The sequence below is a fragment of the Amblyomma americanum genome, chromosome 7 (genome assembly GCF_052857255.1).
Source record: "Amblyomma americanum isolate KBUSLIRL-KWMA chromosome 7, ASM5285725v1, whole genome shotgun sequence".
Lineage (NCBI taxonomy): Eukaryota > Metazoa > Arthropoda > Arachnida > Ixodida > Ixodidae > Amblyomma > Amblyomma americanum.
In genome coordinates this window covers 116,873,325-116,883,729 of record NC_135503.1, presented here as the reverse complement: position 1 = coordinate 116,883,729, position 10,405 = coordinate 116,873,325, and the positions used below count along the sequence as shown (strand labels likewise).

Genomic DNA, 10,405 nt, shown 5'->3' with positions numbered 1-10,405 from the left:
ATTTTTTTTACCAGTCTGAAATAAAGCATGCAAAACAGAAAACAAAATTGCCACTTAACAGTGCTGCTATTTCAATTTCACAAGCCGCATCTCCAAGAACAAAATTCGATTTTCACTGGGACGCTGCCCTGGGTGGGGCTTCGCCTGTGCTTTGTACTTGCGATTGAGATATGCACCAGCAGCTGTCAGTGGTAGGTTTCACATTTCGCGGGCTCATTTAAAGGCCGCTTAATAAAGCTGTGGGAATGGTACTTTGGGGAAAACATTCCTTCAAGTTGTTTTGCAAGACAATCTTGAAATCCTTGACTGACACTTTGTTTGTGCAGGTAGTATGTTCAAGGCTAGATATTTATTCTTTGATAATTAAAGAATAAAATTATATATACTGTAAACGAGATTAAGGGGCTGTTGACCAAGCGACCAGGCGAAGCTGATCTGTTCGCGCCTCCGCGGGTTCGCAACCAAGGCGCGGCTTACGTGGCGGTATTTATTTTATTTTTTCACCCTCAAGGTCAGGGACGACGCAGGATTCTTGGATGGCTATGACCCCGTGAAGTAGCGCTTTCACACCAAAAGTATGTTTCCCGAACTAAATTATGAATTCCTTCATGAATTTAATTTTTGGGTAGACGAGTTTTCCCCCCGCCGCGGTGGCTCAGTGGTTAGGGCGCTCGACTACTGATCCGGAGTTCCCGGGTTCGAACCCGACCGCGGCGGCTGCGTTTTTGTGGAGGAAAAACACTAAGGCGCCCGTGTGCTGTGCGATGTCAGTGCACGTTAAAGATCCCCAGGTGGTCGAAATTATTCCGGAGCCCTCCACTACGGCACCTCTTCTTCCTTTCTTCTTTCACTCCCTCCTTTATCCCTTCCCTTACGGCGCGGTTCAGGTGTCCAACGATATATGAGACAGATACTGCGCCATTTCGTTTCCCCTAAAACCAATTATTATTATTGTTAGACGAGTTTTCAGACTTCTCATTAAGTCTAAAGGAAGCTGCCCTGAACTTATAATCATAACTGGTTTTTGGTGAAAGGAAATGGCGCAGTATCTGCCTCACATCTCTGCGGACACTTGAACCACGCCGTAAGAGATTGGAAGTATCTGTCTCACATCTCGACGGACACCTTAACCGCGCCGTAAGGGAAGGGATAAAGGAGGGAGTGAAAGAAGAAAGGAAGAAAGAGGTTCCGTGAAATAATAGATAAAGTTCGATTCTAGGATGGTTACTTCCAGGTTACAGAATTCGCGGCCAGGAAATCGTGGTCCCGAATTCAGCAACCTGAACTTACCCATCCAAACTTTCATGTCCCTGCTGCATTAAAATACGGTGCGTTTCCCGCAATAACTATAGCGCACTTGGTACACGCAGGGAATCCGAATAGAAGGAGGCCAGCCCAGGTCTTGGATGAGTCCGTTCGCCGAGCAACAGCTTTACAAGAGGCTCAGGTGCAGCAGTGTCAACGGCGAAAACCTGCTCCAGGTGGCAAGCCTGCGCGTCGCCTGGGACGCCTATAAGAACGACTCAGGGTAATCCGCCGTAGACTTGGCTGAGGCGATTATAACCTAATATGCATAGTCTGTAAGGCATTGCCTAGGCATAGCCTTCATGTGTCGGGCTAGTCTATTAGGCATGTTTCATGAATAGTCTTCACCTGTTAGGCGTCGTGAAAGCGTAGTGTTCACATGTTAGGCATCTGTTAATAATCGCAAAGGCATACTCATCACCTGTTAGGCATCGTTAAGGCCTTGTCTTTGCCTGTTAGGCATCGTTAAAGGGGTTATGACATGGTCGTTCTTCATATTGCATTTTTGTGCTTCAGTAACTAATACAAGAGCTTATGATTCAGTTTCCGAAATTTGGCTGCCCTGGACGTGCTCTATATTCCAAAAAATGCGATCGAAATTGAGAACAGGAAACTCCTCCCACCGGCAGTGACCGCCATATTGAATGCTGTTGTGACGTCACCAGGGCATACACGGAGCAATGTTGTCTGCTTAATTGCTCTCGTTGCTGCAATGTGCGCAGCGAGGTCTCTTGTTCCTTATACTTCCGCGGGCGATCGAAGTAGCAGTCGTCTCCCATATATGAGTGACTGGTGCCGCTAAAGCGTTGATAATAGTAACGCAGTTATTCTTCGGTATAGGTATAGGGCCCGGTTACACTAGGCCGATAGGACGGCGATCGGTTGGCTGGTAGGTGTGCAAATGCCATCGCAGACACACTGGTCTGTCAAGCTAGACCGACGACGACGCCCGCACGACCAACGACCCCGTATAGCAGTAGTGTAAAGAGTGAACTTAGTGGGAACTGGCAGAGTGTGGTGGGGGACTAGTTAGTGGTGGTAGTGGTTTTATTAAAAATAATAGTAAAAAGGAAGGAAAAGATTTTTGCTAGCCCCGGCATCTGCCATCGATATTGAAGCACCTGAGCTGGGGCAGCGGAAATAAAGGACAGCAGGCAGAATGGAGAAATGAAATGAAAGAGGTGAGGGGACAGGAATAGAGGACAGGGGGAGAGGGGGACTAGTTGGTATGACATTCTATGAAATTAAGACCTTTAAAACTTATTGGTCCTAAACATGCTAGCCATGGCGACAGACGCGATTTGCGTGCACCAGCGAAGATGTGCTTTCACTCGGTGCCTGCGCATAGGACCTATCGCCGAGGCAATCGAGCGACACGGGTAGAAAACGCCGCACGACGGTTCCGCTCGTCCCTCGTCGCCTGGGCTTGTGCGGCCGAGCGACAGCTTCACGCCGGGTGGATAGACGGCCCTAAAAACTGCGTTTGTGTTCCTTATCCGTATAGAAAAAAGCGAAACGAGCGGCTGCATTTCATATCTTCACACTGGCTTACTAATCAGCGGGAAACTCCTGCCAGATGCTTGAATTTCGGCCGACGGGGGACCGCCGGCCCCTTTCGTGACGAGGCCTAGCGATTATGCAAAATTCGTGTGTGCGATTTCGGTGATTGCGGAGAGCGAATTCGCAAGTTTTAGCGCCTTAAAATAGCTGTAGAGCGTAACTTTGGCAACAGTGCCCTCAAAGCGAAGACTGCCTACATCACAGGGCGCGAATACAATAAGGGGGAAGTGCCGATATGTGACCCGGTCTGCACAGCATGTGCTCAAGGCAGCCGGCAGCAGCCGTCGGCGTCGACTGTGGACAACAAATCTGGTTGTTTTCATTAATTCAAGTAATGTCCGAACATATTTTTAGCTAGAGGTCAATAAAATCACTGATGACATGAGAAAAAGCAGATACAATGAGCGGGAAGCGCCGGTCTTACGCGAAGCGTTTCTCAATCAGGCGATATAGCATCAGCGGCGCTTATTGCAGTGTTATTACAGTTTGTAAATGAGTAAAACTACAATTTGTGAGCAATACTACGTAATATTGAAGATAATGAGAGCCCACCTTGCGTTTTATGCCAAGAAAACGAGCAGTACTCTTTCCGCACAGCTATGTAAACAACCACAGCGCGGGGCTACAGTTGTATGATCGTCGCATTCCTAGGCCACAATGGGCACGCAGAGTAAACGCTAAATGATGTAGTATTAATTTCAAGCACTCATTTAGACGGCGGCGACTATTCTTCGGTGCGGGCAGTGAAAGCATTCGAGTCGCGTAGGTGTTTGCAAGCGGCTAGCTTGGTTCCTGCAAAAGGGTTCTACGAGCCGAAGGGAATGTATGTTTGACTTACAAATGCACACATGTAGCGGGGAAGTCGTCTCATTCGGCACTTTTCTCTGCTCCTTTCGTGCCTAAAGGTTACTCTAGTGCCACCATGTGATTAGTTTAATTATCGAGCCGATGAATAGCGGAGAAGAAATTGGTAGCCAGCTATAAAACGCCGCCACTTTCATGGCGCACATCTGCGAAGGCATGCACAGCACGTGCCGCTTTTCACATACGGGAGCACTTGACTGCTAAAAAAAAACACACTCATAACATAAAAATAACAAGTTTATGAGAGCAAAAAATTAAGCAGGGGTCCATCGATTTCTGTTTCCTCAGCAATCAGAAAAGGGGTGCAACGAGCAAGTCCGCTTCTTTAAGGATCACTCAGGTCGTGTACTAAGCTGACGACGCGGGGTGGGTATGCCCCTCAGACGTCAGCGATGAGATGTTGCCAGACCAGCAAGCAGTTCGCAGAAGTAACGGAAAAAATTCGTATTCAAAATTAATTTAACAGGTTGAGAATTAAATGCGATAAGCAGGGTATGCGTGAAAATAGGCTGTCATGGCCCCTTTAAGGACTAGGGTTCACCTGTTAGGCATCGTAAAAGCCTAGTCTTCACCTGTTAGGCATCATTGAGGCGCAGTCTTCACCTTTTATGCATTTTTAAAGCGTAGTATTCACCTGTTAGGCATCGTAAATGTGTAGTCTTCATGTGTTACGCATCGTTAAGGTGTCTTCATCTCTCTGGCATCTGTTTGGCATCGTTTAGGCGTAGCCTTCACCTGTTCGCCATTTGCTACGCACAGTTCAGCCATTTCAGGCGGGGTCATGAGCTCTGCGTCCTTCTCTTGGCACGTGCAGTTTTTGAAGGAACACTGAAAAAAAAGGAAAAATACGTTCGCCTACGTTTAGTTAGTACTAACGTTCTATCGCGAACAGGTTGATTTCACTGAATACAGAAATTTTGTTAGTTCACAAAGTGTGTAATCTATGAAAAACAGGTATCACGGCAACCTACAGGTTTTGAAAAGTGCATGGCATCGATTTTTAGTGCTGATCTCTGAGGCTAGTCTACATCGCCATTCACTCAAAGATCACAAGATTTTTCGTTATGTACAGCCTCCGTCAAAAGTATACGGCCCACGAGGTTTGCTTCTAAGCTGTTTAGCGGGGCTCCCTAGAAAATCTAGCAATACAAAACTTGGGAGGATTGAGGACTCGAAGCCATTTATCATTCTACGGATTACAGTCATTGAATATGCATAATCATGCACTCTGAAGTCCTCGCAAGCAAACCCCTTGGGCTGTATACTTGTGACGGGGGCTGTACGTCATGATTTTGTATAGAAATACAAGAGAGAAATGTTCCAGTTTAAACTCCACCTATCAAAGCATTAAATTCGAATTTTGTTGCCAAAGGAAAGTCAACCGTTCCAAAAAAAAGTTGATAACATTTTTTATAGGAACTGCATTTGTATGCAGTTACCACGTTTCTTTAAAACGACAGGAACCAGCAATGTTGGCTTATTTACTTCCACTCACGCGTTCCTGCAGTGACTTGACGTCGGGCGAACAGCTGGGCATATTGGACTGGTCGGGCAGGCTTCAGCTCTACACGCGTGACCAGATTTTCTTCCTCACCTACTGCCTCCGGTTCTGCAACACAGGCATCAACTGCGGCGCTGCAGTGCGCAGTCTCCCCTACTTCGGGACGGCCTTCGGCTGCGGCAAGCGCCTCACTGACGAAGACGAGAAGAACCAGTGCCGCTTCTTCCCCTAGTTTCGTTTTAGCTGCTCAACTGCTTATGGAGCCCAGAGCTAACTCATTATCTGACATAATTTATGCATCAATGAAGTGTGGGCCACGAACTTACCGACACTGAACTATGCTAACATATAGATGCCTCCGAACGACATGCTTCGTGGGTAATGACCTTGATATTTGTGTTTGGCACATAGTTGTTCTAAGTTGGCGCTGGACGTCGATATGGAGTGGAAACGGCGAGCGCAAAAGCGCGGAATTCTTGAATTCTTCCCCTTTTACTTTTTAGTCACAACCACCATGCATTTCCTGTGTGATTTTTGAACGTTTAGCAGTTTTAAGGAATACTTGTGTCAGGAGTGTGCTATGAAAATAGAAACGCATCAGTTACGAACGATAGCGGCAGCTTGACAGCTTGCAGGAAATTTGCAGCCAGAATTTTTGTTTCGGAAAATTTCAGTTGATTTATGTTCTCGAGTTTTGTTCTCTGATTTTTTTGCCTGGAATTTTGTACGTGCAAGCAGTAAAACGTCCTCGGCAATATATGTTTCGCGGGACAGAAAATGGGTAATATATAAATTTGGTTTAGGGTGCACCGAGTTGCAAAATGAATGTCGTCATATGCTGGGTAAACTTTGCGCCGCCAATAATATATAACAGCTCTAACGGTGCAACCTGAGAGTTTGTTGCTGGGTATTGCCTAATTTTCTCAAATGTATAATAAACCACAGTTGAAAGGCTATCTGTTTCACAAAACGACAAAATACTTTACGAGGAGGCAAGCTTTTTGTTTTCACTTGTCTACAGTGTGTAAATAAAGACTGCAACATTGTAAGTACCTAACGTGTTGTGAGTTATCGCGAAGTCTACTTGATACCTCCGCACACTGAAAAATCCGCATCAAACGCCAGATGAGAGAATGTATTTCCAGTTTTGCCCAAGAGGCACCATACTTGCGTAAATCTGGAGAAAAGTAACAAAAAAAAGTGGCCGTGGCTCAACTCAGCCGAGCCAGGATATACAGAGGGAGAGCTCTGGTAAGCATGGTGAGGCACTGTTTAGCTTTGGTTCACCTTTATTGTTTGAAGACTTCAGCGAGAGCAAATAACGTGGTGCATGACGTGCCACAAGTGCAAGAGCGAGCGTCGAGAGCGGCGGACGTGACTGCCAAGCGCAAGAGAGAATCACGTGACACATCACATGCCACAGCTTGCGAGGAGCAGCGGCCGAGCAGCAGCCGCGAAGCTGTGGCAACGAAGGGGAAGATGAAGATAGAGGCAGCTGCCACGCGCGACCGTGCACATGCGGCGCGCCTCCTGTTAGAGGTCAAATCTACGAGCTGGATGACCTTCAGACTTGGTATGGGAGGAGTAAAGCTCTTCGATCTATAAAATAGCAGAGGTTTAGCGCACGTTAAACTTAGCGATACGAGTGAGAGCCATGGTTTGACGCCGGAGTCGGTCCGGCGCGCGCCTCATCCATAGAAAGACAGAGCGCCAGCGAAGCAGCTGTTATACCTCCTTTAATCACCTGGAACAGCAGCGGTGAGGTTCCGAGCGAGCGCAGCTGCGGCGCCTCTCAACAGAGAGTCATGTGGTATGAATTTACTCGCCAAACCTCCGCTCCGTCGGCTAAAAGTCAAACGCGTGCCTTTTGGCTTGTAGCCGATGTAGGGTTCGAGCCCGGGTACTCCGGCTCAGCAGCACCAACAGCGGCTGACTGCGCTTGTACGGAACTGGTTTTCGCTGAGTTGTTCTTGTTCAGGAGTAGCTTAGCCGATGTAATTTTTGACCATCGTAGCATACGCGTGCGTGCCTTAAATTACAGCTGCTCCTCATCATAATTTGGCTGCTGCCAGTAATATGTCTAGAAGAAAAATCTAAGGCGCGCTTTTGCAAAGTAAAAATACAATGCAATCAGCTTCCCATGCCCGCTAGGATCGCTGTCGATCGCGGCGCCTCTACAGTGACTGCGGCGCGTCTGCACGACGAGCTCGGTCGCGCCTTCTTTTCGTTTCAAGCGCGACTATCGCTGCTGTTCGCTGCACGTTATTGCGGCAAAACGCACGTGACTGCGCTTACCCGGCCAGCGAGGTGCGGAAAATTCGCTATCTGGAGTACGCTCGCTGCGGCTCTGGCCGCACGCTGTGTATATAGCTGGTCGTCGGGTGTCAGCGTCGCTGCAACTGAGAGAGCATCGCTACGCATTATGTTTTCACTCCGTGGGTTATGGCTTTGCCGATCGTCGTCGGACGACAAGGAGAAGTCGGCCAGCTTCGCTTCGATGATGCGCCCTCCTGCTCCAGTGTTGCGTTCAGGCGTGCTACCTGCTGCTTCGGATGGCTGGCACGAGCGTGGTTTATTGTGTGCCTCTGTGCCGGTGTGTGTCCTGGTCAAGCGTGCCCTTGTGTGAAATGCGTGCTGCCGACCATATTTTGTATTTAGACGACACACCCTCCCTGAGTGATGTCTGGCAGTTCGCCCAAGATGCCCAGGCCGCAACGGGGACCCAGACCAGTGCCTACGAGGCTTCCGCTCAATGAACACCGGTACACTCTGGCGAACGTCTTATGGTGAGCGAGGGTAAACATGCATAAGTGAAAAAAAAAATTAAGGCTTGGTGGTGGTAGGGGGTATACCATCAGCAATAGACGCATGTCACGGATTCTCACCTTTGCCGAAAGCAGCGGTTAATAGATGTAGTTGCGTATAGAAATGTAAGCGCACTGTGTGTGGCTACAGATAATTATGTTATACAGAATTCCGTAGAGCGATAACGTTTGTAGCATACTCGGATAAACAAAAAGGACGTAAAAAAAGAGCAGAAAAGTTGTTTACAAAATGTGTCGAGCTGCACGTGATTAACTTGTGGAGTTGTATGAGGGTGAGGATTCGTGAGTAGCTTTCGGAAAGGGAAGTTACCAGTAGAATTGTGTTCCCGTATTCCCAATGGATGCTTTTAGCTTTATTTTCAAAGAACGATAAACGGACTTTTTGTCGCAGTTCAGCAGGAAGTTACTCGCCGGATAGAGGGGAGTAGGAAGGGGGAGGGTATAATGCAAGCGCTTGGTTTTATAGCCACACAAACAAGCTACCATCCGTCGTGGTTGCACGCGGAGACACTTTGAGCGCATCTACAGGATTCGCGCCTGCTGTTATCATCCTTATCATCATTGCCCCCTTCAACATGGTTGAAGTGTAGCATGTGCGGGTAACGGATGGTTATCATATCTCGTCGGACTTGGCGATCAGAAGTCATTCAGTCCCATGCCTACTACGGGCGATCCGTACGGTTTTCGCAAATGCGATCGCCAAGTTACGCACGAGAAATGAAACGATGACTGTGCGGGGACAACCGTCTTTACTGCTGGCAATTCCGAGCACGCCGCCGGTTCTCGATGCACGACCCTTGCGCTGTGCTCTTGTCTTCGCAGAAGCTGTCCCCTCGAGATGTGCGTGTTCTAACTTTTGCTGATGCATCGTTTTCTAGTGTTTTTTTTTCATAGCACCGGGGGAAAAGCAGCGTTTCAATCGGTTGTTTTCTCACCGCCTATCTACCTATTCTCAATTTTTTTCTCAGTGCTCGCTTCGTTTCCACTTTGGCTACCAGGAAGAAAGCCGGACTGCATAGCAGTATAATTAACGAAGACAGGGCTGTAACGTAGTGTCAAAGGTCCTCAACAAAGGAGTTAAAAATAACATCCTACATGGCCTTGCTTCAGAACCTTCTATTTTTAAACTTTTTCTTCCGTGTTTTTTTTACTCATCCGACACGTCTTTTCAGGCGGTTGCCTTTTATCATTACTGATTAGTAAGGGTGTTTTTGCCTTGGTCGTGCTTGTTCGTTTTTGGAGCGAAAGCTCTACTACTCGAGGTACAACACAGTCTCGCCTGGCTTCGCGCGTTCGACCTTGAAGCCTCACCAAGGTCAAACCAAGCGCGCACCCCCAAGACTAGAGTGTATGACTGTGTTTCGCTGCGCATAGCCGTGATATCCTGTATCGTATGGTCATAGCTAATGACCAGCAACCACGTGACAGATAACCAGTGGTTACTTGACCTTGACCTTTAGAGCTGAGATTCGCGTCGCCTGATGTGACTTAAGGCGATGGCATAGCAATGACGTCACTCCATTCTTCGCTCTAAATACCGCCGGCTTTGCTTTCGCTCGTATACTAGGTTCGGCCGTGTTGAACCTCAGCAATTTTTTTTCAGCTGGTGTAGCGTAGTTAGCTCCTTTGTCCCGTTTTGGTTTTGTTCCTCTGTATGGCCAGGTTAAAAAAACTGCTCAGTGAATTGCTCCCCATACCTCGCTTATGGTATTTTGTTTGCTAATCAGATGTACTGCGTTGGTAGTGATTCTAGGGGGTATTGATAGGTCGTTGTTTGTACTTTTTGATGCATCTTTGATTCGGTTTGGCTAGATGCGATATAAACTCAGTTGCAAGTGAAGTCGATCCTGTCGTTTGTCTTTTCTGTCCCCGTTGGTTGCACCGTTTTCTTATTGTCACCATGAACCAGCTAGCCCAAAGAATAGTTTTACTTTACCTCACTAATACAGATTTTTTATCCTTTATAACGTATTTTTGTTGACTTGTTTTACTTGCATTTTCAATTTATACACGCATGAGCACGCCGGTGTACTGATGCGATGTGCTGCGGGACAAATGAATTGAAATATTAGCGCTGCTGCTCTCTTAGGTTCACGCGTTGTTAGGACGTTTATCGTTCATAGGTCTGTTCGGCTTTGCTTTGTGATAAGCATCGTCTCTGAGGCAGTGCGTGCTTAAATTTTTTTTCATTTGCTTTAAAGAGGGTCACTCCATTTCGCTAGATAAGCCTTATGACCTCTGTACGCTTTCTTTTTACATTGCACCTGCCACACCTGCTATGTCTCCATGCCGCATTTTTAAGAAATGAATAAATGAAACGAATAGCAAGTACATTCCTTGTCCTCGCTGC

At 47.3% G+C, this 10,405-nt stretch overlaps 1 protein-coding gene across 1 annotated transcript; it reads left to right on the top strand.

Annotated features, from left to right (window-relative positions):
• The first annotated feature begins 1,376 nt into the window (after window positions 1-1,376).
• LOC144097409 (uncharacterized) lies at window positions 1,377-5,658 on the top strand. The gene is made up of 2 exons (XM_077630136.1): window positions 1,377-1,528; window positions 5,237-5,658. Exons 1-2 carry the CDS (start codon window positions 1,407-1,409, stop codon window positions 5,460-5,462), a joined length of 348 nt encoding a protein of 115 aa, XP_077486262.1. The 5' UTR covers window positions 1,377-1,406; the 3' UTR covers window positions 5,463-5,658.
• Window positions 5,659-10,405: the final 4,747 nt, after the last annotated feature.

Excerpts from the sequence above, each read along its gene's own strand:
- LOC144097409 (XM_077630136.1), top strand. The coding sequence starts at position 1,407 with ATGAGTCCGTTCGCCGAGCAACAGCTTTACAAGAGGCTCAGGTGCAGC. Across the intron at positions 1,529-5,236 it reads GCCTATAAGAACGACTCAGG|TGACTTGACGTCGGGCGAAC; the intron begins GTAATCCGCCGT and ends GCGTTCCTGCAG.